Source organism: Peromyscus leucopus, chromosome 12 (genome assembly GCF_004664715.2).
Source record: "Peromyscus leucopus breed LL Stock chromosome 12, UCI_PerLeu_2.1, whole genome shotgun sequence".
Taxonomy (NCBI): domain Eukaryota; kingdom Metazoa; phylum Chordata; class Mammalia; order Rodentia; family Cricetidae; genus Peromyscus; species Peromyscus leucopus.
Genome location: NC_051073.1, coordinates 57,840,653 through 57,866,942, shown reverse-complemented (window position 1 = coordinate 57,866,942; position 26,290 = coordinate 57,840,653). Strand labels below are relative to the sequence as shown.

Here is a 26,290-nt window from a genome sequence, read left to right as displayed (position 1 = left end):
ACAAAGGCCATAGCATATTGTTGGAAGAGAGTAACTATTGTGCTTGCCTTAAACCCATGTGTGGCAAACACTGACCTGTTTGCAGTAAGTCCAGAATTACATTTTACTGTTGTAAAGGCGTTTATATGCTTTACCCCAGGATTGGGATCTGAGCAGTGGCAAGCACTGTTGTGTTTGGCCCGAAGTACAGTCAGTTCTCAAATTGTAACAGTTCTTCTGCTTGAATGGTCTTTGTAAATCCTGTAACAAACATTGCTGAGCACTTTCATTGTGCTAATAATAAGCAGACGGGAAATGATCAAGATAACCTCTGTTTTCCTAAGAGCTCCCAGTGAAGAGAGGGACCAGTGCTTTCACTAAGTATAGAATACTGATAAGCACGGCAGGAGGTCACAGACAGAGAGGTCAAAGAGCGGAGCGGAGCTGGAGGATCTTGTCCTTGTCTGCTCCGTAAGTCAGACTTCAAAGATTATAAATTCTTGAGCACCCACAATACAGTGTGCTATTAGAAACAACAGAAATCCCAACACTGTTTGGTCAGGGTTAGCATTCCTCACAAGAATCCTTTGAAGTAGCACCTCTGCTGTATTACAGATAGCCAGTTACGGTAGAGCGTATGGTTCAAAACTTGGTGTTATCTGTCAGTTGGCTGTAGTCCTTTTGTTTTACTTGGAACATGGGCAGGCAAGGAAAAGGCCTTCAAGTATTGGTCTTGGCCACTTTCTTGTGCCTTATCGGACAGCAGCAGCGGCGGCGGCAGGCAAGCAGTAGCAATAGCAGGTGGCACCCTCTAGTGTTTCATAGCTCTTGTGTAGGCCTGTTTCCTGGGACAGTCAGCTTTCCAGTTGTTACGGTTCCTGTAGGATTCCTCAGCCTTTCAAGGCAGTTGGCCTTGCAGCGTATGGACCTAGGTTTTGGGTTTCTCTGCCCTGCACCGCAGCCATTGTTACAGCTTGCGTTGGCCACTGTCATGGCTGCCACCGCTTGGGAGGAAGCTGCTGCTATTGCCTTTGTTTGTTTGTGTTTGTTTGTTTGTGTGTTTTCTGTTGCTCTTCTGCTGCTGTTGCCACCGCCTGGTTTGTAGCCTACCTCTTCTGTAACTGTAAATGCACCTGGCACCCCAACTGCACTTGAAGCTCCGCCTCTGCGGTCCGTCTCTGCTGGGCAGTTGTGCATCGCCCTGCCTCTGATGCTTCTCAAGGCAGGTGCAGCTTTGGCTTGCTTTTGCAGTCCAGCTGGCGGATCCCCCTCACTTGCTGCTGTCAAAACAGCTGGAAACTCTCTCTGCAGCCTCTGTAGTGTGGTGTACCATGGCAGCCACCACTTGTGGCCACTGTGCTCTCTCACTACTGTCCTCTTTCTGCTACCAGATTAGTCTGCTCTAGTAGAAGCAGGCAAGAAGAGCCCAGTCAAGAAGTTCTTTTGACGGATCCTAATGTTGCAACATAAGGGAAGGCAACCCAGGAGTGTGTATTAGTTGGTTCAGAAAGTGAGCCAGATAGTCTTCTTACGTAGGCAGGGAAGAGGCACTTTCACCAATCACAAGGAATCTTTCATACAAGTGAGGGTTTGTGTTTGTACCAGTTATGACATTGTCCTTTTGTACCAGTCACGGCAGTCCTGCTGCTAGGCCCCCAGGGAAAATGTATTCCTATCTGACCTAGGTGGTAATGATTGTCTCCTAGAGCAGGCCTTCTGAAACTCTTTCTTCTTGAGACCCCTTTTTGTTTGAAAACATTTTTGCCACGTCAGGTGTATCACTATCTAAAATAGGTATACAGTGCCAGCAAGGTTGCTGAGTGGGTACAAGCCTTAGGATGTGAGTTCGATCCCTGATCCCACAGTGAAGGGAGAGAAGCTACTCCCAAAAGCAAGAGTGCACATAGACACCGAAAACAATGGAATTTTAAAATCTAAAACAAATATACGTATTATACCATACATTTACTGTTAATAAGTCAAATATATTTTAGAAAATTCTGTAAGTATAATTTTACTACTTATTAAAAACACAATCAAATTTGCACACTGAGATGGATGTTTATTTTTACATAAATAATTAAATTGGGGACTATTCAGTGTTCCATGATGTAGAGTATCTTGAGAATTTTTGTTTGCAGTAGTAGGGATTGAACCCAGCTGCTGTGGGATGTTCTGTATGTTAAATGTGTTGCTGTGATTGGTTAATAAATAAAACACTAATTGGCCAGGCAGGAAGTATAGGCGGGACAAGGAGAGAAGAGAATGCTGGGAACAGGAAGGCTGAGTCAGGAGATGCTGCAGCCATTGCCATGAGTACCAACATGTAAGATACCTGTAAGCCATGAGCCATGTGGAAAGATAGAGATTTATAGAAATGGGTTAATTTAAGATAGAAGAACTAGATAACAAGAAGCCTGCCATGGCCGTACAGTTTATAAGTAATATAAGTCTCTGTGTGTTTACTCAGTTGGGACTGAGTGGCTGCGGGACTGGTGGGTGAGAGATTTGTCCTGACCGTGGGCCAGGCAGGACTGCAGAAAACTTCAGCTACACCCAGAAGCTTCTACTTGCTAGGTAAGCACACGGCTGTTGAGCTGAGTTTCCATAGTTGGTGGGTAGTCTGATTTTATGATGGTCACAGAATGGTAGAAGTACATTGACATAGTGTTGTCAACGTGGCAGCTGTTAGTATTATCCGAGAAATGAGTCTTTGGATAAATGTGTGGGTTATGTTAATTGAAGTGAGAAGCCCCATCCACTATAGGTTGTCCCATTCCCTAAACTTGGGGTCCTAGAATATAGAAGAGTGGAGAGAGTGAGCACTAGCATGCATGCAGCTAACTTCTCTGCTTCAAACACTCAGGCTGTGACTTTCCTGTTGTAGTGTTCTGTGCCTGCGCTGTGAGCTTGCGATAGAACTGTGGGGTACTGAATAGAATCTTTTAAAGTTTTCTGTTTGCCTGCATGTATGTGTGTCATGACATACGTGCCTGGTGTCTACAGATAGCAGGAGATGGTGGGTGTTGGGTCCGTTGGTACTCAGGTTAGAGCTGGTACTGTAGGTTTACCACGTAGGTTCTGGGACTTAAACCTCGGTCCTCTGCAAGAGCAACAATTGTTCTAAACTGCTGAGACCTCTCTCCAGCTTCAACAGCAATTTAAAAATCAAACATTCTAATATAATACAAAGATATCTAATTTGTTTTGTATTGAGGGATGATGGTAGAAGAACATGAAAAGTTTTTGTTTTCTGTATAAACCATTTCTTTTCTTTTCTTTTTTTTTTTTTTGGTTTTTCGAGACAGGGTTTCTCTGTGTAGCTTTGCGCTTTCCTGGAGCTCACTTGGTAAGAAGACTGTAGTTCCTAATGTACGGTAGTCTAGAGTGTGGATCACTGTGTGGTGAGAAGACTGTAGTTCCTAATGTACAGTAGTCTAGAGTGGGGATCACTGTATGGTAAGAAGACTGTAGTTCCTAATGTACGGTAGTCTAGAGTGGGGATCACTGTATGGTAAGAACACTGTGGTTCCTAATGTACGTAGTCTAGAGTGGGATCACTGTTGGTAGAAGACTGTAGTTCCTAATGTACAGTAGTCTAGAGTGGGATCACTGTGTGTAGAAACTGTAGTTCCTAATGTACAGTAGTCTAGAGTGGGGATCACTGTGTGGTGAGAACACTGTAGTTCCTAATGTACAGTAGTCTAGAGTCGGGATCACTGTATGGTAAGAACACTGTGGTTCCTAATGTGCAGTAGTCTAGAATGGGAATCACTGTATAGTAAGAAGACTGTAGTTCCTAATGTACGGTAGTCTTGAGTGGGAATCAAGGCGTTTCGGGCAGTATTCCTTGGTTGTCAGTTTGTGCTGTGCCGGCATGAAGTGCCCATCTTGTGTGTTTAGAGCCAGTGCCGCATGAAGTGAAGAGCACGGTTCAGCACAGGCTAGCCCTTTCAGAAACATAGTCAGTCAATTGTTTTTGCTTGGTTGATTTTCTCTGCTGCTTTAGATAGGATTATGTGGGGTTGAACTTTTTTTTTTTTAATTTAATAAAGGGTTTACTTATTCCAGGGTGTCCTGGAATTTTTATATGCTATTGCTAATTAGCGTTGACTACTTTTTTCTGATTTTCTGGTGTTCCTTTTCTTTCTTCCTCAGCTTCATTTGCTCCAACATCCGTGAACAATTGCACTGTGGCCTAGAGAGTCCCCAGAAAAGAGTAGGGACTTTTATTTTCACTGTGAAGTTTTAGAATTTGTGTCATTCTGAATCTGTAGGTCTTAGTTCTTGATTTTCCTTGGTGACTTTTATGTTGCTCATGTTTCTAAGCAAGTTTATTTGTTTTGGGAAAGCATCTTGCTTTAATAGTTGTTTTTTATCCAGTTGTTTAAGATAGAGTTGATTTTTTTTAACCTGAAAAATTGGCAACAGCTAGTTTCTGTTTCTGCCAATCATAATCTTAAGGGAAAATTACTGTTATTTCTCTTCATGATCAAGAAATAATAGGTAGTGTCATTTTTCCACATACTATAATGTTCTTAGGTGTGCAGTGAGTCTCAGTGAAGCTTCAGATGGCACGTTGCAGGCCTTTCAGTTTGTGTTATTTACATCAGGACTGTGTTCTTGAGGCAAGGGAGGTTTTAGAGATGGAGTTTTGCCAACTCCGCTTCCCTTTTCAGGTCACCAAAGCAGCCTGCGGACAGTTTCGGGCCATTGGCCTGGGTTGTGTGGCTTCTTCATGCTTTTTAGAAGTCTCTTGAGAAAACATGCTTCACTTGTTGCCTTTTCTCAGCTTTGAATCTTGAGAACTGGCCCCTTTAAGAAGGAAAAAATGACTTTGTTAAATAAAGTATGCTTTAAGTTTTAGGAATTCACATAAAATTAAAATGACAGTGCTAGAGTTTCAAATTTTAATTCTTGAGGTGGGCTTTTGATATTTTTTAGATGTTCATTTCACATTTGTATTCTATATCTTAACAGTCTCTAATCAGAGATAGTTCTTGGTTTTTTAAGAAAAGCTTTGAAAAGTTTATTATGCATTTCTCTGTGTGTGTGTGATGAGCATGAATATGTTCCATCTGCAGGTATGGGAGCCTCGGCTCTTTCCCTCCATGTGGATAGGGCATTTGATGGGATATTGGGCTTTCACAGCCGGCACTTTCCCTGCTGGGCCTTCTTGCTGGCTGGAAGGTGGTGGTACATTGCATATCATCTTTCCATTATTTTCATGAGGGATCCATAGTGATTGATATATTTAGGATCTCTTTACTATGCTAGAAAGCAGGAAGGTACACCTTGACGTTGTTCTAATTATAGCAGGAAATGTGTACCATGTAACCAGATTCCGTTTGTTACAGAAGAGCGGAGGAGTCAGAGAGAGGGCCTGGAGCTGTGCTAATTGCCACAGGTCTGCTGTCTACCTGACAGACAGGACAGGTTTTGAAAGCCAATTTTATTTTAATGGTGGGTGTCATACAACTAGTATGAGAATTGTTATGCCCTACATTCTAAGATATTTAGTATTAAGCAAAGTGATTTTTTTAATGTAACAGATTTGTTATTTTTAGTTTTTTATGAGGATTCTGATTTTTGTATGTTAGTGGTATTGTACAAAATAATCTAACTTTTAGCAGTTAATTTTTAATTATTTGGATGTCATAGTCTAGTGTTCAAAGTTTTTATTTTTCATCTGCTTTTGGGAAGTATAAGCTTCAAGACATAATGTTGCCAAACTATTTTTGGAAATACCTTCTTCTAGTCAGGGTTAAGTAGTCAAGGGTGGGAAACTTTTTTAAAGATTGTTCTATATTCCAGTCCTTTCACAGGCTGTCACCAGACTCTCTCTTTTAGGGGAGTGGGAAAGCATGTGAAGTTAGTTTTAGGCAGCGGCCAGGCTATGCCTTGCAGGAGGGGACCACAGCACTGGTACCTAGTGTAGAAGCTAGTCTTTCTTACTCGCTTTCTAGTTGCATAGGAGACATAATAGTCCTCTTTGATGTCAGTGTTAAAGCATACAAAAACAGTGAAGTGGGAAGTTATCTGGGGAAACACCACATCAGTTTGTATAGTTGTTATGCTGTTGCCAAGTCAGCTGATTCCAATGCCACTGACAGGCTTTTCCTTGGCACACCAATTGCTGATCGCCAGTTCAGTAATTGTTAGCTTTCCCCCAGTATTACCTTGTTGTATGCTTCAGCTGTTATTCATATTGCGTCTTCAAAAATCGGTTACCTTAATTGGTGTAAATTCTATCTTACTTTCTTTGCTTCAAAGAAATCTTAGTTTCTTTTCCTTTTCCTTTTTTTTTTTTTTTGAGACCAGGTCTCTCAACATAGCTCTAGATAGCTCTAGCTATCTTGGACCTCACTATATATACACAAAGCTGGCCTGGAGCTCAGAGAGATATACCTGCCTCTGCCTCTCTAGTGCTGAGATTATAATGCTTGCATCTCCACACCTGGCTCATTTCTGAAGAGAGAGGAGGAGGAAGAGGAGGAGGAGGGACAAAACTAAGAATTTTTTTGAGGAGGGAGCGGATAGAGTTTACAACCAACTGAGAAATTGTAATTAAGATAACTATAGTCACAGTTTTGAGGATGGAACATGATGATTTAGAATTAAAGTAGGTTTCAGAACATCATTATGATGTAAGTGAGCAGTTAAGAGCTCTGAGGACCACAATATATATTGTGTTGACTTGTGCGGCTGTTTGTGTGCATACATAATAGTGTTATAGATAAAAATTTTGGAGTTAACGTGTCTTTCAACAGGTGATACTGTGCTAATTTGAAATTGGTATTAGTAATAAATTTTTTAGTGTTTTGATTTGAAACTAAAGACATAATGCCAGACTACCTGTAAATCACCTGGCTATCCTTTTTAGAAATCATTTATACTTTTCAGTCATTGTTTTGTATCTGATACGAAGGGTATCTTTTAAGGAAAGGTGATCTCACAGACATTGCATATTGGCTTTTGTCTGTATTAAGTGGTACACATATTGGTCATTGTATGCCACGGACATTTTGGGTATTTATCAAACAACTGGTATTTGATAGGGGAAATGCCTGGGAGAGTTACCTCTTTACTAGGTTAGTATGAGTTCAGTTGGCATCTTAAAAAAAAAAAAAAGTCACATGATGGAAGAGAAATAAAAAAAGATAAAGTTCAATGAGGCTAAAGAACTTACTTTATATACACATATTTTTATACTTTGCATTGGATTGGTATTAGATTTGTTAGGAAAGAGCAGAAAGAGTTGAAATTGTCCTTTCATCATGATTGTTGTTTCTAGAACTTAGGTTTATTGTGACATCACTAAAAGAATGGTTTAAAGCTCTTGAGAACCAGGTGATAGGTAGCCTAGGATAGTTTGGAATTCAGAGACAATTGTGGACTATCTAATCAAATGGGAAGCTGGTCTAGAGCTTGAAGGGGACTGTATGGATTGCTGCTAAGGATGAGGCAACGCAAAAAGGTAAGGAAAGGTCTGTAAATGAGATGAGGGTATATAGGTAAGCCACACACGGGCTCAGTTTCAAATGGGTTTTATTGTGCTTTGTTTTATGCATTTTCCCCAAATTAAAGTTCTTTTCCTCCCAGCACTTGGGAGGCAGAGGCAAGTGGTTCTCTGAGTTCAAGGCCAGCCTGGTCTACAGATCGAGTTCTAGGACAGCCAGAGTTACACAGAGAAACCCTGTCTCCAACCTTCCTCCCCGCTCAAGTTAATTTTCTCATGTGACTGTTTTCTCAGAGGCATTACACTAATTTTGTTAAAAGGAATAAGATAAAAGCAAAACCTCAAAGCCTTACTTTTCAGAAGATAGAATGGTCAGAATGGAGTTGGTGTACTTACTCATTTTTAGTTACATTTATTTTGTTTTCAAGTAAACAGCCTTTAAAAAAAAAGTTGGACAGAAAGTCAGACCCTAAGGGAGTCTACCATTTGGACTTTGACTTGGCAACTTTAATTTTGCTGGGCTTATGTATGTATTTTATAGACTCTTAAGTATGTGCCCAGGGTGGCATTGCTCTTGTGGTAGCCTGGCCTGGAGTCCAGGCATGAACAGTGATACCTGGCTTCCCATTTGTTACTTGAAAATGATGAATTCTTTCCCAGTTTCCCTCGCACACTCCTTCAATCCTGTCTTCCTCCCTGTTGTCCTCTGGTATTACCCTTCCTCCACCTTTCTCCCCAGTGCATTATTTAATGTGAGAACGCTACATCATGTTCTAGGCGCTTGTTTTCAGCAGATGACGTCATGTATTTAAACGAAGCAGAATGGATTTAACTAGAATGGCTAAGTAAATGGTGGATTAAATCGCCTGTAACTGAAAACTATCTTATATGCTAAACTAATAAATATTTAAGTAAAGACTGTATTTACTTGGTATGTGTTGGCAATTTTGCTATACACTTTTCATGTTTGTTTAAATCCTTCTCTTCCTGTAGGAGACAAAGATGGCAGCAAGGTGACCACAGTGGTGGCAACCCCTGGACAGGGGCCTGACAGGCCACAGGAAGTCAGTTATACAGACACTAAAGTCATTGGAAATGGATCATTTGGTGTGGTGTACCAAGCCAAACTTTGCGATTCAGGAGAACTGGTTGCCATCAAGAAAGTTTTGCAGGACAAGCGATTTAAGGTAAAACCTGGTGCTTGCATCTTTGTTACTGTATATAGATTTTTAAAATTACATTGCTCTTAACCACTGACCCATGTCCCTTCCTTTCTTTTTCCATTCTCTGCCCCTCCCCTCCTTCCCTTCCTTTCCTTCCTCTCTCCTTCCATTCTCCTTTCCTTCCGGGGTCAGTACAGCCCAGACTGCTCTGAACTCAGGAGCTTCCTGGGGCTCAGCCTGCGTGGGGCTTGACCTCAGTTCTCACTGGTTTGTTTTGTCACTTACATTGTACTTCCATGTGATGAGAACCAGCAGTGCACTTGGTGACTGTTTTTTCTTGTTTCACGATCTTGTTAAATCTCTCGATCTTCAACAGACAGCTGCTAGAGTGGGGGTAAAATTATATAAAAGTAAAAGATACATTCTTAAACTTGACTTAAAAATTTTTTTTTAAACTACACTTATTATTTATTTATTTTTTTGTTTCATATAGGGTTGACTGGGTAGACATTCCTGCTCTGGAAGTGTAGAGGTCAGAGGGCAAAACATAGGACTCTTCCCCCCCCCCCCCCCCCCCCCCCCCCCCCACTTATTTTTTGTGTATATTAAACATTCCGCTGCGTGAAAATCTAGGACTGGATTATCAGGCTTGGCATCAGGCAGTTTAAGGAAGGTCCTGGGTATTTCTTAAGGCCTGGCTAATCCCTGTATAAAGCCTGTGATCTAACAAGCCAGGCTTTTTGCATATATATAAAGAAATGGGCCAGACAGTGATGGCACACTCCTTTAATCCCAGCACTAGGGAGGCAGAGGCAGCCTGATCTATAGAGTGAGTTCCAGGACAGCCAGGGATAGATACACAGAGGAACCCTGTCTGGAAAATCCAAAGGGGGGAAAATTTACTTCCTAGAGTCAGGTTGGTTAGAGGATAGTGATGCCCAGGGGATTTAGACGTGCCTACTTGAATTCATGATACTTGTTGATGAACTTGGCACATTGTATGGGCTATGGCTAAGCTCTTCCCTCTGTTGGAATTTTTAATTGGGATTTCATTAAGCTTATAAATTGGGAAGATCTGGTATTTCAAATGTTGAATTGCATAAGAATAAGAAATACTAATTTTTTAAAGTCTACTTTTTGTTTCAGTTTTCCTGACAGGGGCTATTCTTGATAAGTTAATTCCTGAATTTTTTTGGTTTTGTTATTACATTTGATCACTTACATACTAAAAAGTGGCAGGCTTCATTACTCAGCTCAGGTTCTTTACATTCACTCACCCCTTCTGTGTAGAATTTAGTCTTTATTCTCTTTACATACATAGTGGAGGCCAAAAATAAAAATTAAGTGAGTTTTTGTTTTGTAGGGAGTGTCTGTGGTGAAGGAGTAAACTTCAGCTAATTACCTACTTCATGTAGGAGACCTTTAGTTATAAGACAGATAATAGGTCAGTCAGTTCTGAAAAGTGACTTTTTAAGTGTTTGAATCTGGCTTTTACAATTTGAGTATCAGTAAACTGCATTTTTAATTATTGATTCTTGTTTCATTAGCTATTAATTTTAGTTTTCCTTTGTATTGTCATAGATTTCAAGTCTCCTGTTTGGTTTCACTTGTGGTTGGGATAAAGAGAAAATAATGGGTGTGAAATCAGTACTGTTTTATTGTGAATATATACTTCTATGTATAACATATATTTTGAAGGATAAGGAGAGATAATATCTAGTACTCTTAGGGATTTGAATTACTACATGCTGGTGCTCACGTGAGATTTTGGGTCATTTTCCCATCTCCCCCTTTAAAAATGTCTTTCCTCTTCGTTGTACTTTTTAAATATAGTGATCTCATTTTCAGGCAGTTTAAGTTATGTGGAAAACCTATTAACAAATAGTTTTATATATTTATATCTTTTTTTATATAGAAATGTTCATTGACTCATAGAATTTAGCTTCTGTTTATTAATTGGAAGCTGAAAGACACATGTAAGAAAAACTGAAGAACTGAAGGATGCCCCTTGTAGAGCCACACAACACCTCACACAGGTAGTACAACCTATTCTGAAGACCTCAGCCCAAGCACCTGAGGACCCCACAGAGCCACACACCTTCCAACTGCACATCCAGCTTTCCAGGATCCACTATCACCAACCTTGGCTGACCAAAGCTTACTTAATATAGAACAACTAGATTTGGAGAGACACATCAAAAGGCAGCAGAGGAGAGGATTAGTAAAAGGCATACTGTGACCCTTGGGTGGCGCCTGTTCAGGTAGATAATAGCAAACTCAAAAGACTAGGGTAGAACCTGGAGCCCTCAATAAAAGTTCCATCTCTCCTGCACTCTGTGTATGGCTCTGCTGAAAGAAGAAAGGTGATGTGAAGAAAAAGAAAAACATGTAACTAACTGCTTCAGATTCACAAGTCCCAGTGCAGAAATGAAAGAGACATGAAAAACCAAGACAACATGTTCCTCACCCTGAAAAAGTTACCAATCACGTAGTAATGAACCATTCAACAAAATGATTATAACTGTGATCAAACAGCTCAAAGAACAAGAAAAGTGTACCAAAAAATTGAATGAAGTAGGAAGTCAATCTGTGATACAAAAATTGAATTTAGTGAAGAGACAGAATTGCAAAAGAAAAGTGAAATGGAAATGATGCTGGAAATAGAAAAGCCTAGGCTAAATAGAAACCTCAGTAGTGAAAGTCTCACCAACAGGGTGATTACATGGAAAAAGGAGTCTGGATTGGAGATATAGAGGAAAGCTAAATGAGAAAGTTTTTTGTTTTTTGTTTTTTGTTTTTGTTTTTTTTTTTTAAAAGCAAAGAACATCATGGACAAGCATTGGGACATGATGAAAATGAAAAGGCCTAATAGATGAATCATGAGAATAGAAGAATAACATAGTGAAGACATAGAGGTTTTTTTCAATAAAATCAGAAGTAAAGTCTCAGACCTAGATAAAGAGATGCACATCCGAGGTCCAAGAGACCTAGGGAACACTAAATAGACAGAGCTAGAGAAGAAACTCATCAAGACATAGGTATTGGAAACTGCAAGACAGCAAGATCAACTTAACTTACAAAAAAGCAGCACTGTCACTGTCATAATGATACCCGATTCATTTGTTTGTTTGTTTGTTTTCTTCCCAAGACAGGGTCTCTCTGTGTAGCCCTGTCTGTCCTGGAACTCACTTTGTAGACCAGGCTGGTCTCAAACTCAGAGATCTACCTGCCTATGTCTCCTGAAGGCTGGGATTAAAGGCACACGCATGCACAACAACTGACTCTTGACGGAAACATTTAAAGCTGGAAGGTCTGGGAGAGATGTATCCAAACTCTGATGGACCACAACTATAAACCCAAACTGTTATACCCAACAAAACTATCCACTAAGTTTGAAGGAGAAATACAATTCTTCTGTGAATAAAAACAGATTAAAGGAATTTATGAACACTGAGCCAGCTCGACAGAGGATGCTGGAAGGAATATTTCAATCTGAAGAGAAGGTACACTCGAAAGTACAAGGAATAAGTGAGTACTAGGACAGCTAATTCAAAGAAGTCTAAGGAAACAACACAGAATCAACAGAGTGGTAGGAACTAATAACACATCTTTCAATAGTAACTCCTAATATTAATGGACTTAGTTTCCCAAATAAAATGGCACAGACTAGCAAATTAGATTAGAAAACAGAATCAATTTTTCGATGCTTTCAAATCATTATCAACAACTGACACCATGCTAGAGTAAAATGATAGCAAAAGGTATTGTAAGCAAATGGAACTAAGAGACAAGTAGGTATAGGTAGTCTAATATTTGACAGTCTAATAATAGACTTCAAGCTAATCAGAAAAGATAAGGAAAATCCATCAAGAGAGTACTATAATTTTAAATATGCACCCAAACACATAAAAATTCAACTTCCCTAAAAATACTTATTAAATTATCTTAATAACTGCTGAATGGTAATTGAGTCAAAAGAGAAATCAAGAAGGAAATTGAAAATTTCAAGAATTGAATGAAAATGAAAACACAGCATATTAAAATATATAGGACATGAGGAAGTCAGCCCTAAGGAGAAAGTTTATAGCTCTCGGTGCCTACATCAAAAACTGAGAGATCTCAAATTCATAACGAATTCATGCATCTGAAGGCCCTGGAAGCACAAGAACAAACAACACAGAGAAACATATGGGAAGAGATCATCAAAACCAGTGCTGAAATGAGATGAAACCATTACAAGAGATGCTGAGGAAGTTCAGATAACTATATGGACTCACTTTAAAAATCTGTGTCCCACTAAAATGAAAAAAGAAATCGTTAGATTTCTAGGTGACTTATAGTGTTAAATCAAAGTGTATAGTTTAAACAGACCCATAAAAAACCAATGAGATAGAACCAGCAATTAAAAATCTCCCCTATAGGAAAAGACCAGGTCCAAATGGGTTCAGTGTAGAATTATACCAGACCTTCAAAGAAGAAAAACTAATGCCAGTGTTAGGCAAATTGTTTATAAAATAGAAAAGGAAGGAACAGTTCCAAATTCTTTATACAAAATTAGTATTACCTCGATGCCAGATAAAGATCCAACAGAAAAAGAAAACTATAGGCCAATTTCTTATATGTAAGATGAATATGGATACAACAACTTCCAATAAAATGTTTGCAAACTCTTCTATTGCTGTGAAGGTGCACCACAACCAAAGCAACTCTTAGGAAACATTTGAATGGGGGCTTGCTTGCAGTTTTAGAGGTTTAGTCCACTGTCTTCATAGTGGGGAGCATGACAGCACACAGGCCGACATGGTTGCTGGAGAAGTAGCTGAGAGTTCTACATCTGGATCTTTAGGCAGCGGGAAGAGAGCGAGCTACTGGGCTGGTCATGGGCTTTTGAAACCTCAAAACCCACCCCTGTAACATACTTCCTCTGTTATGCCCAGATCATGGGACACCCCCCCCACACACCCCCACACACAAAAGACCACCACAGAGACCAAATCCTGTATATAAAAGCAAAGAGCCTTTATTTTCAATCTCAGAGCTTGGTCTCTCTGTCTGATGCAGTGTGAGAGCAAAGAGTCCAGAGCTCAGGCAGAGTGGGGTTTTTATCATAGCAGAGGTTGGGGTGAGGGAATTTCAGGATTCAGGACCCTGATTGTGTGACATTTGTCTAGGGGTATAGGGAATGTTTGGAATGTCAGGTATTTCCTGTGGTGGTATTCTAATTGTACTGAAATGTGATTTTGATTGTATGTTGATAAATAAAGTTGTCCGGGGGTCAGAGCTATTAGAGCCATAGACAGAGTGTGGCGGTGGTGGCGCATGCCTTTAATCCCATAGATCTCTGCGTGTTCAGGGATACAGCCAGCATTGGAGACATATGCCTTTAAGACCTGGGGGGCTGTACATACAGACAGTGACAAGGCAGTCACGTGTTTGGGTTTACAACCAATGAGAAGGCAGAATGACTATGAAACAACTTACACACAGGGAAATAGCTCTCTTTCGGGAAGCTGGGACACCGCAGGAGGAAGGGTGAGATTTTAGCTCCGAACTCTGACCTCTCGGCTTTCTCTTTTACATTGGTTCTGTGTTTCTTATTTAATAAGACGGTTGGTTACATTTACAATTTCCTCTTAGATGCAGGCCCCACTGGGTGGGGTCAGCTTATGGCTTTTCCTGGGTCCAGAGGTTACCTGCCAGAAGCTGTGTCTGGGCCTCTAAACCCGTCATGGCAGCTGTGTGGTCAAGCTGTTTGGGGCCCCGCCTACACCTCCAATAAGGCCATACCTCCTTATCCACATAATCTTTTCAAATAGTTATAGTATCCGATGACTGAACATTCAAATATATGGACCTGCGGGGGCCCTTTCATTCAAATCCTCATATTCCACTCCCTGGCCTCCATAGGCATGTAGCCATATCATAATGCAAAAATGCATTCAGTCCAACTTCAAAAGTCTACAATAGTCTGTAACAGTCTCAACCCTGTTTAAAAGTCCAGTGTTTAAAGTCTCTTCTGAGATTCATGGTGATCTCTTAACTGTAACGCCCTGTAAAATCAAAATAAAAAAGCAGATCACATACTTCCAAGGCACAAGGACACAGAATATAAATTACCATTCCAAAGAGAGGAAAGGGAACGTAGTGAATAAACACTGAACCAAAGCAAGACCAAAAACCAGCTGGGCAAACTCCGAATTCTGCATCTCCATGACTGGTGTCAAAGTTCTCTTGAGATCTCCAACTCCTTCCAGTTTTGTTGACTGCAGCACACTTCTCTCCTTTGGGTTGGTCCCACATTCTGTTAGCAGGTCTGCTTGGCAGGTATCCCATGACTCTGGCATCTCCACCATCTTGGGGAGTCCAACACAATCCAGGCTTCATCCTCATAGCTTCATGCAATTGCCTCTCTGGGCATCCATGCTGTGATGCCCTGACACATGCTTGACCTCGGTGGCTTTTCTTAGATGTGGAGGGAGATTCCACAACCTCTTCTTGTGTCGTAACCAACCATGTGGCCAAAGCTTCCAAGTTCAGCTACTTGATGTGGCTGGAACATGGCCCTTTCATTCAATGCACTTGCACTGTCTTTGTGTTGTTGGTAGTTTTCTTTACTGTTTAAGCTTTTCACTAGTTGGAAGCTTAGCTGGGTGGGGTCTTGCCCTAAGGTCACACTCTACATTTCATATTTCCTTTTCCAGTTCCCTCCTTTTTATTATATATCTGCATAATTGTGATTACTAATAACCACAAAACAGAATCAATATTTGACTGTCTCTTCACTTTAGCCTTAGGCAGAATTTTAGGACAAGAACAAAAAGCAGCCATATTCGTGGCCCTAATGTCACAAGAATTGTCTCTAGGCCCCTTAATTATTTTTCCCCTCTGAAATGTCTTAAGTGGAGCCTCCTCAGTTCAAATTAACCTCAGCACTGTGTTCCATGCTCCTACAAGACACCCATTAAGTTCTGCTTAAAGCATCAAACTGAGTTTCTAGTACAAAGCCCCCAAAGAATTCCACATTTCTCCAACAGTGTGGTCAAGCCTGTCACAGCAATACCCTGTCCCTGGTACCAACTTCTGTTTTAGTCACTGTTTGTTACTGTGAAGAGACACCATGACCAAGGCAACTCTTACAAAAGAAAGCATTTAATTGGAGGCTTTTCAGAGGTTAGTCTATTACCATGGTGGAGCACATGGTGGCATGTAAGCAGACATAATGCATGAGGTGTGTTTGTGAGTTCTACATCCTGATCCACAGGCAGCAGGAAGAGAGGACTACTGGGCATGGACTTTTGAAACCTCTCAAAGCCCACCCCCAGTGACACTTCCTCCAACAAAGCCACACCTTGTAGTTCTTATAATCCTTTCAAATGGTCGCTCCTTGGTGATTAAATAAATGTTCAAACATATAAGCCTATGGGGACCATTCTTACTCAGTCAGCCACATAAACCAAATTATAATTAATTCTGCTTCATCCCCGAAGTACAGGGATAGTTCAGCATTGGAAATCAATCAACATAATCCGCTACATAGACTCCAAAAGAGCTTTGGCAAAATCCACCATTCCTTCATGGTCAACATTCCTTCATGGTCAGTCCTGGAGAATACAGGGATAATAAAGACAATATACAAAAAGCCCACAGCCGGTATCGTACTACATAGAGAAGAGCTCCAGCATTTCCACTAACATCAGGACTAACACAAGGATGACCACCCTCTATACTCTGTTTAGAACAGTGCTTAAAATCTTAGCAGTAAGGCAAATGAAGGAGATAAAGGAAATCAAACAAGAAAGGAAGAAGTCAAAGTTAACTTTTCTCTCCAGCCCTTGGGGGAATCTTTTACTAGCTCTACATTTGATGTAGACATTTGTGTCTAGAAGATACAAAGAACTAAAACAAAAAATAAACATGAAGAAGACCCAATTAAAAATTGGGGCAAGGAGACTGGGCTTGGTGGTGCGTGCTTTTAACCCCAGTACTGGGAAGGCAAAGGTCTCTGACTTCCACCAGGATAGCCAGGACAAGGTAGGGAAAGCCTGTCTCAAAAACCCACCAAAACAGGTGGGGGTGGGCAAGAGAGTAAACAGTTTTCATAAAAAACAAGACAACTGGCTGAGAAGTACTTTTTAAAAACGTTAAACAAGTCAGAATTAAACTATGAAATTTCATTATATCCCTATCAGAATCCCTAAGATAATGATTTTTTTTTTTGAAGAGGACAACAAATGCAGGTAAGGCTGTAGGTAAAGAGAAAGACTCACTGCTGATGGCAGTACAAACTGGTGCAGCCACTGTTGAGATCAGTGTGACACTTCTCAGAAAGCTAGCAATGGATCTACCACATTGGCTAACTATGTCATTCTTGGATATATACCCAAAGGACTCTTGTACTACAGAGATACTTGCTCATCCGTGTTCAGTACTATTTTTTTTTCATAATAGCCAGGGAATGGAAACAGCCTAAACGTCTACCAGCTGATGTATGGATAATGAAAATGTGGTATACATTTACAGAGTGGAATATTGGAAAAACAAAACGGTGACATTTTTAAATAAAGTCATTCTGAGTGAGGTAACACAGACCTAGAAAGATAAGTGTTGCATGTGTTCTCTCATCTTAAGTCAGCTGTGAACACTGGGAGGGGAACAGTGACTGGGCTGGCCAGACACCCCACTGGTGTGATGATGGCAGGTCTGTTATGTGACGTGCTAACTGCTTTTTAAGGTAGAGCGAATCAAGCTGCACAAGTTAAAACCCGTATCTGGGCCAGGGACTTGTGGCCGGAGAAGTCATAGGCTCTAGGGGAGAGCCTACTACGTACTGTTTCTCTGCTAAGTGGACATAGTATTAAAGTGACTGTGGGGCTGGAGAGATGGCTCAGAGGTTAAGAGCACTGACTGCTCTCCCAGAGGTCCTGAGTTCAATTCCCAGCAACCACATGGTGGCTTACAACCATCTGTAATGAGGTCTGATGCTCTATCCTGTCCTTCAGGCAAACACACAGACAGAACACTGTTTACAATACAAATAAAATAAATCTTAAAAAAAAAAAAAAGCCCAATTATAACCTGTTTAAAAAGAAAAAATAAAGTGACTGTGAAGGGTCTTTCATTCTATCCAGAGATTAGTGCCTGCCTTGTGTTCATCAGAGAAACTGCTTTTTGGAGTGGCCTGTGCAGTGCTTACCTCTAAATGGGATGTTTGTATTGGACCCCTCCTCTCAAGGCTCAGGAGTCATGATAAAAGAGAGTTGGGTAAGATGGTAATAGCTTGAGTCAGTGGATGACTAAAAGGAAGTAGTGTCTTCTGCACACAGTTGGGCAGTTCCACACAGGAAGTTCTAGTAGTTGAGACAGTGTGCACAGGACCATCCCAAGCTCAAGCTAGGCAACATCTCAGCCTGGAGGGGGGAGGTGGGCATGCAGTCCACCACCTAGCTATGGACACCTGAAACCCGTTGGAGAGGGAGAGGCAGCTCGCTTTAAAGGGGTAGCCCCTGGTAGTTGACCATACTCCAGTGGAAGGCTACGCATCCAAGAGTGCGTGGGAAGCACCAACTCTGTGGAGGAGAGAAAAGGGCGTCGGTGAGGCAGGTGATGGAGAGGGACACAAAAGCTGGGTTAGAAGGGAAGGAGGAGGAGGTAGACCTGGCAGAAGTGGAGGGAGGGTGAATATGATTAAAATACATTGTATGGAATTCTCAAGTAACTAATTTTAAAATAAAGGGAAGGGAGCTGGGTGTAGTGGCTTATGTCTTTAATCCCAGTACTGGGGAGGCAGAAGCAGGCGGATCTCTGAGTTCAAGGCCAGCCTGGTCTATAGAGTGAGTTCCAGGACAGCCAGGGCTACACAGAGAACCCCTGCCTTGAAAAACCCAAAAAATAAAGGGGAGGGAGAGTCCTTCACTTTTGCTAAGTCCTTAATAGTAGACCAGCCAGCCTGTAAAAAGTGATTTAATAAAATTTGATATTATAAATTAAAGAAAATTACAGCCTTGCCAGACAAAATCTGAGTTGGCAGTTACTGACTCGCAGGGTTTGAAATGAGTCGTTCCATGCTTCCTTGCTGTTGGCGTTGCTAAGAGGTTCGATGTTAGCCGGACAGGTTTGTCTCTGTAAGTTCTTTGTGGTAGCTTTGAATAGTGGGGATTTTGTTCTTTGATCTGAGCGTTTTCATAATAATAATGTGAAGAAATTCTCTGCCTTTTGTGCTTAGATGTCTTTCTCATATCCTAGAGTTTGGAATTTTTTCTGCTATAATCACACATTGCGCAGGATTTGTGTATATTTAGATTTTTTCTTAGTTCCTTCTATCCATGGGATTTAATGTCTTCATGTTTATAGTTCTTAGATGTTCGGGGCATGTTATTATTTCCCTTTGCTAATGTCTGAATGTAATCTTTCATTGGCCTTATTTTCAATCCCTGATATTCTGCTTGGTTTGATGTATTAGTGATAACTGTACATTTTAGTGTTTATTGGCTTTATTGAACAATTCATATTCAATATTGCTGGAGAACCCTGCCCCCCCCCCATTTCTCTCTCATGTTGCTGACTTTTCTAATTCAGAACTTGAATGAATTCTTCCATCTGCTTGTTTACATCTTTGAATTAATTGGTTGTTTTATGGTTAGACTTTGAAATCATTCTGTCAGTGTTTCAGCCATCACCTTGTCTTTTTATGTGGCCATTAAGTTAGCTTTTGAAAGGCCACAGTGTCTTGCTTTTCTTCATCTTGTGTCTCCATATTGCTATTTGTGCATCTTTTGGGGTGATAATCCCTTCAGGTTTTATCTGGGAGTCTCTTAGTAGGCATTCTTTTGTTTGTTTGTCAAGACAGGGTTTCTCTGTGTAGTCCTGGCTGCCCTGGAACTCACTTTGTAGACCAGGCTGGCCTCGAACTGAGAGATCCACCTGCCTCTGCCTCTGCCTCCCGAGTGCTGGGATTAAAGGCGTGCGCCACCACCACCCAACATTTAAAAAAAAAAAAAAAAACTTTTAAAAATATGTTCTGTGTATGGGTGTTTTGCATGTGAGTAGGTCTGTGCACCACATGCATTGTTGCCCTTCGAGGCCAGAAGAAGGTAATGGAGCCTCTGGAACAGAAGTTACAGGTGCCTGGGAGCCACTGGACCACCTCTCTAGTCCCGGTCCTGTTTCCTTCTGCGGACATTCCAGCTGTTCTTTGATTTCTCGTAGTTTTCTGTGTTTTTTCTGTCTCTCTCCGGAGTCTGTCTTTTGTTAGTTGGCTTTGCCTTGTTGCATGTCGCAGAGGCAGCTTTTAGTTCGTCTTCCTCACTTGTCTTTCCCCAGCATGGCTTGCTTGGCTTCTGTGCCAGCGTGCCCTGGCGCTGGCACCATACCCAGCCCAGAAGCCCTGTGCTGTTTAGGAGGCGCATCTTGGCCCGATGGAGCAGCAGGTTCCCAGCATTGAATTCTTCTCTTTGGCCAATTGGTGTTAGAATGTGTTACCGTTTGTGGATATGCAGATTGTGCATATCTTTGTTGGTTATAGTTTTTGACTATTGGGAACGATGAATATTTGTTTATAGTTATTGTTCAGGTATCTTTTCATTCACCTACACACACACACACACACACACACACACACACACACACACGGGAGTGGAATTTATGGGTCACGTGGTAATTCTGTGATTAAAATCTTGAGGGAATGGTAACCTGTTTCCCTAAATAGCTGTACCATTTTAGAGTCTCATAATGGTGTTATGAGTGCTGTAATTTCTGCACTTGCCTTGAAAACACTTGCTATTATCTAGTGGTATTTTTTTATTCTAAATTAAACTCATCCTAATATGTGAAATGTTTGGCTTCCCCCTTTGCCCCCACACAAACAGCATATAGGTTTAAACCAGAGTGTCTATATTTCATACACGTTTGTGTATTTCTAATCCCCTTTGCCATTGATTTCTAGGTTTACTTCATTACAGCTATAAGAGATGCTGGATACAATATTGGTCTTGTTTAATTTGTTAAGATGTTACGTGGCCTTGCATGTACGTGATCTGTCCTTCACACAGTTCTGTGTGTACTAAAAAAGAGAATACATAAAGCCAGCTGGGCGGTGGTGGCGCACGCCTTTAATCCCAGCACTCAGGAGGCAGAGGCAGGCGGATCTCTGTGAGTTCGAGGCCAGCCTGGGCTACAGAGCAAGTTCCAGGACAGGCTCCAAAGCTACACAGAGAAACCCTGTCTCGAACCCCCCCCCCAAAAAAAAAGATTACATAATATTAAAATGTAGGGTTTTGTATATCTGTTAGTTCCATTTAATTCAATTTTACTGGGTGTGTGTGTGTGTGTGTGTGTGTGTGTGTGTGTGCGCGCGCGTGCGTGCATGTTTACGCAGGTGTACCTTGGTGCTTGTGTGGAGGTCAGAAGATCTCAGGGGTTGTTTTTCTCTTGTCGCCTTATAAATTCTGGAAATGAACTCAGCTCTCCACGCAGGCATGGCAAGTGTCTTTCTCCACTGAGCCATCTTGCTGGCCCCTAAACAATATTTTTGTGTTTATTTCCTTATTGACATACCTGCCTGGGTGATGTCTTCATTACTGAAAGTGAAACTTAATTAACATGTCGCTTGAGGATCTGTAATGGTTAGATTGTCTCCTTAGTAGGATCTATAATCATGTCGGCGATGAACCTGGTCATGCCTGTGGAGGAGTTTCTAGATTGGGTTAGTTGAGGTGCAGAAGACTCACTGTAAATAAGGGCAGCGCAGTTCTATGAGGCGACGTCTAGATGGAATGAAATGGAGAGCAAGAGTGAGTACCAGCATTAGTCACTGTTCCCTGTAGGGGGGATGGAATCTGACCTGCCACCTCATGCTCTGAGTACCATGCCTTCCCCACCATGATGGACTGTAAACTTTTCTCTAGCTCCCCTTTTTATTTTCATACTGGCCGTGACATTTTCTACAATAAATGTATCTTTTTAAAAACTTGATTATGTTTAACATTCATCTAAATATACAATGCTGATTTATATTGATTGGATTGGGCCTTGTTATAAGTTCTAGGTTGTTCAACAGTAAACAGAATATCCTTAAAATACGGTATTTCAGAGTTTATTGGGGAGAGACAAACAATAATGAATAAACGTAAGGTAGGTATAAATGTCCAATCTTTCGTTTTTCTGAAGAAGAATGAAGCAGAGAAATGGAGAAAGGGATGCTGAAGTTGTGGAGGTTGTGATTTAAGATAGGGTAAGAAGGTAGCATTTAAGGGAACACCTGAAGTGAGTGAGGGAACTAGACTTTCAGCAACACAGCTATAAGAAATTTCTTGTCTATTTGTGTGGGCATGTGGAAGTCTTGGCATGTGTGTAAGTCAGAGGAGAACTTTCAGAAGTAATTTCTCTGCTTCTACCATGTGAGTTCAGGGTTCAAACTTAGGTCATCAAACTTGGTAGCAAGTGCTTTTACCCAGTGAACCCTGAATATCTCTATTATATGTGTACGTGTGTGTCTTTACTACAATCAAGATGGAAAGCATTACAAAGATCCTTGTATTACCTTCTGCTAACCACACTACCTTCTTTCCCTGTGGTCCTCTGTCTCTAACACTCAATGTAACCCTGGCAATGAAAGTGTGTCCTAATGACTGAAGACATGGCATAGCGGTTCAGGAACACTGGCTGCTCTTCTAAAGACCTAGGTCCGGTTCTCAGCACCCGTATGGCAGTTCACAACTGCCCACAATTCCACTCTCCGGGCTTCTGCAGGTGTCAGGTACACACACGGTGCACAGACATACATGAAGGCAAAACACTCATTCACATAAAATAAGTACATCTTTAGAAAGTTATTGAAGGAGTGTAAGATTGTTACATAAGAGGATCACATATACTGAGTCTGCTTTATTATTGTTGTGCCTCTCAGTCATAGAGTGAATATATGAAAGTCAGAGAGGGTTGCGTCCCACTGTGATGGTGAAGAGCCTGGCCTCAGACACACACACCTGGCTTCAATTTTGCCCCTGCTATTTGCTAACATCTTTCATAACTCTGCGATCCTTACAGCTTCTGTGAAATGCGGATAATGATGTTTCCAACCTGAACGATTTAAACTATAAAGATAAAGCTGCTAACATAATGCCTAGCTCGGGGTATTTTCTCAGTATTCTGTAGTCATTGGTATCGGCACTGTTGCTAATAAGTGTTTTATAGATACAGTGTTTAGAGAATGTGTTCAAGCTAGCATTTGGCTACATGTTAACGCCTCTGAAAATAAGCTTTCAAGAACCTTATTCATGTCTACTTTTAATCCTCAGTAGCTGACAGGAAATGTAAGTCCTCTATTTTCTTTTTGCCATGCAGCTGGTTCTTTTATAACTATAATTTACAATTAAAATATTCTATGGGCTGATTATAGTAGCAGTAAAGGAAAATATTGTCATAAATTCCTAGAAAACTAGTCATTAAATTAATCTACAAAGTTCATTCTGTATGTATGAAGGAGGGGGAGAGTAGGTGTCAAGAGAAAAATTGAATATCAAGAACCCCCCCCCCCCCCGCCGCCGCCCCCGAGCTGGGGACCGAACCCAGGGCCTTGCACTTGCTAGGCAAGCACTCTACCACTGAGCTAAGTCCCCAACCCTGAATTTTTCTTTCTTATTTCTAGAGTAATGGTAAACTGTGGACCTGCCCCTAGTTTTTGTAAATAAAGAATAAAGTTTTATTAGAACATGGCCATGTCTATTCTTTTCCATTTTGTTGATAGCTATTCCTCAAGTGTAACTAAACTGCAGAGTTGAATAGTTGCAGCAAAGTCCATATGGTCTGCCAGCCTGAAGCATTTACTATCTGGTCCTTCACAGAAAGTACCCATCCCCTCTTATTCTAGACTATTGGTTTTGCGGTTCTTCTCTTACAACTTCTATCATTTTTTTTCTTGTATGATTACTTATGCACTAGGTGTAAATATGCCTCAGAGCTCCTTTCTGAATGTCATAAAATCTTATGGGGTGATGTGACACCACTGTTTAGTTCTGCAGCTTATTTTGCTGCTGTTTTACACTTTTGTTTTCTAGTTAGGAGTCCAGGCAAGTCTGGGCATCTTATTTTATACACATTTGTGTATGCTTCTGTGACTCCAAGAGCCATACAGCTCTCTTGCTGAGGAGGAAAGGCATATTTGGGCTCCTTTCTGGACCTCTCAACCTTCAGGGAACTTCCCCTCCTGCTTCCTGAAGACCTTCTAGGCCACTGGCCCTACTACTGTGTTATTAGCCATATGAGTAAGGAGCCTGAAAGATCGATCACCTTCACTTTCCACTCAGCAATTCTTAATCTGCCTCTCGATGCTTGGTTTCCTGTTCCCTTTCAGTGTTTCCCCTCACTGCAGTCCTGGTCTTCTGTCTTTCTCTCATCTGTTTAATAACCTTTTCATAGCTGGCAGTCTTCCCACAGCAAATCTCTTACTCAGAACATACTAGTGGTTCTTCGTGGCTTGCAATATTTAAAAATTTTATCTTTGCATAAAGGACGTTTTCCCTGACAGACTTGCAGAATTTTACAAAGTAATAAGTGGGTTTCTCTTTTCTGCTTGTCTTAGTTACTTTTCTATCTCTGTGACAAGAGACCATGACCAAGGCAGCGTGTAGAAGAAAGAATTTATATGGAGCTTACAGTTTCAGAGGGTTAGAAGCAGGCGTGCTGCTGGAGCAGTGGCTAAGAGCTGACATCGTGATCTACAGGCACCAGGTGGAGAGAAAGCTAACTGGGAGCGGCATGGGCTGTGAAACCTCAGAGCCCATCCTCAGTGACACCTCTGCCAAGGCCACACTTCCCAGTTCTTCCCAGACAGTTTCCCCAGCTGGGGGCCAAGTCATCAAACATAAGCCCATAAGTACCATTCTCATTCAGACCACCACACTCGTGTGCCCACGTACGTACAGATACAACAGTTCCTTAGTGAGCTAAAGTCAGTCACACTGTACTGGAAGCTTTGGTTTGCCCACTCATTATCATGCCATTTTGTAGACAGAGACCCTCAGTTCTGACATAGAGTTGAGTTGAAAATATTTCTTGTATACCTGGAGTTACTTTGAGGTTTTTTTTTGTTGTTGTTGTTGTTGTTGTTTTTTAAGTCATTTATAGAGTGTTTGGGAACATCTGATTTTTACTATGGAATCAAAAACTTAGACAGGATTAAACTAATTGAGCCACTTGGATAACATTCAATTTTTACAGAAATTATGTTTAGGGAAGGTAGTCTTAAATCAGCATCTCTGAGGTGACTCTTGTTTTGCTGCTGCTGCTGCTGCTGCTGCTGCTGCAGAGTTTTAGGTGATGAGGGAAAAGATCTCCCAATAGAACAAACTTTGGTGAAGGAGAAAGGATGATCGACAGACATATGCTGCCTACTTTACACCCACAGCTGTTAAGCTTGCTGGATGTTTCCTCACCTAAAAGTTAACTTTCTGCCGGTTTTATGTAATGCTCCCTAAGTCCCCTTCCAGGAATCCTTGGCTCTCTGGCTTGGCTTTCAGAAGCAAGCCAGACAACTCTCACACACACCCCATAACCTCATTGTAAGGTGTCAGGCATTGTAAGAATGAACAGAAACCTTTATGTCTATTTGTTAGTTTTTGTTACCCTAATAAATACACAAAAATTACTTAAAGGAAGGGAAGATTTTAGTTTATAGTTTTAGCAGGTTCTATTGTTTCTAGGCCTGTGGCTTGATAATCCAGCACAAGAGTGTAATGGAGCAGAGCTGCTCCCCTGGAAGCAGAGAGAATGCAGAAACAGGCTGGGGACAAGTGCACCTTTCCAGGGCACACTCCCAGAAAGCACCTTTCTCTTGCTATCTCCCTCCCAGTCATAATATGAATCCATAAAGGATCAACCCATTGATGAGTCCAGAGCCCTTAGGATTCAGCCACTTAGTGGCTGGATTCACCACCTGTGGATCAAGACTTTAACGTATGTGTCTTATAGGGAATATATATCTAAACCATAGCAGTCCTTCTAGAGATGTATGTATTTTAATGTTTTTATTAAATAGAAAACATTTTTTGCTAGAATCGTGTTCATGTTTTCTCAGTAGAGAAATTGTATCTTGAGTAGCTAGCTTTTTAAAATAAACACACAGTTTATTACAGTTATAAGTCTTTATTTTGTATGTAAGAATCTTCTTGCCTTCCCTCCCTATTCCCTTCTTAATGCTGGTTGACCAGCAAAGATAGCAAGTTCAATATTTGCTCTTAAGGAGTTTGTAGTAAGTTGCTGAGACAAGGTGTATGCTGGTCATTACAATATAATGCCTGAATTCGGTAACTTTTGGGATACTTTATTTTATTTATTTATTTATTTAATGCCGAATGACGTTTATTGAAGGAGGGAGGAGGTCTTAAATACAGGCTTACAGCACAATGGGAGAACCCTGGAGGGCAGAAATTCGCTACCGATGTTTTACAATCTTGCATCTAAGCTGTTAAGGCCCATTATGCAAGATACACAGACAAGGAACTTCCCTTAAGCATTCAGGAGGGTGAAACCCTGGAGGGAATTAGCATAGGGAGGATATCAAGGTCAAGGTCAGCAAGCAAGGCAACAGTTACCCAAAATGGGGGGCCAGGGCCCCTACAGGTCCCCCCTTTCACTAATAAATGAGCTTCTGACTTGGGTTGCTTGGGACATCAGCAGGTTGCCTTACCTGTCA

The 26,290-nt window shown here is 41.1% G+C and overlaps 1 protein-coding gene across 2 annotated transcripts in view; it reads left to right on the top strand.

The window, feature by feature from the left end:
* Nucleotides 1-26,290, top strand: part of Gsk3b (glycogen synthase kinase 3 beta) — a 175,558-nt gene that overhangs the window by 66,695 nt on the left and 82,573 nt on the right. For both annotated transcript variants that reach the window (XM_037209762.1, XM_037209763.1), the window contains exon 2: nt 8,432-8,625. In XM_037209762.1, coding sequence (XP_037065657.1) covers nt 8,432-8,625 — 194 coding nt within the window. The remainder of the gene's footprint in view (nt 1-8,431; nt 8,626-26,290) is intronic.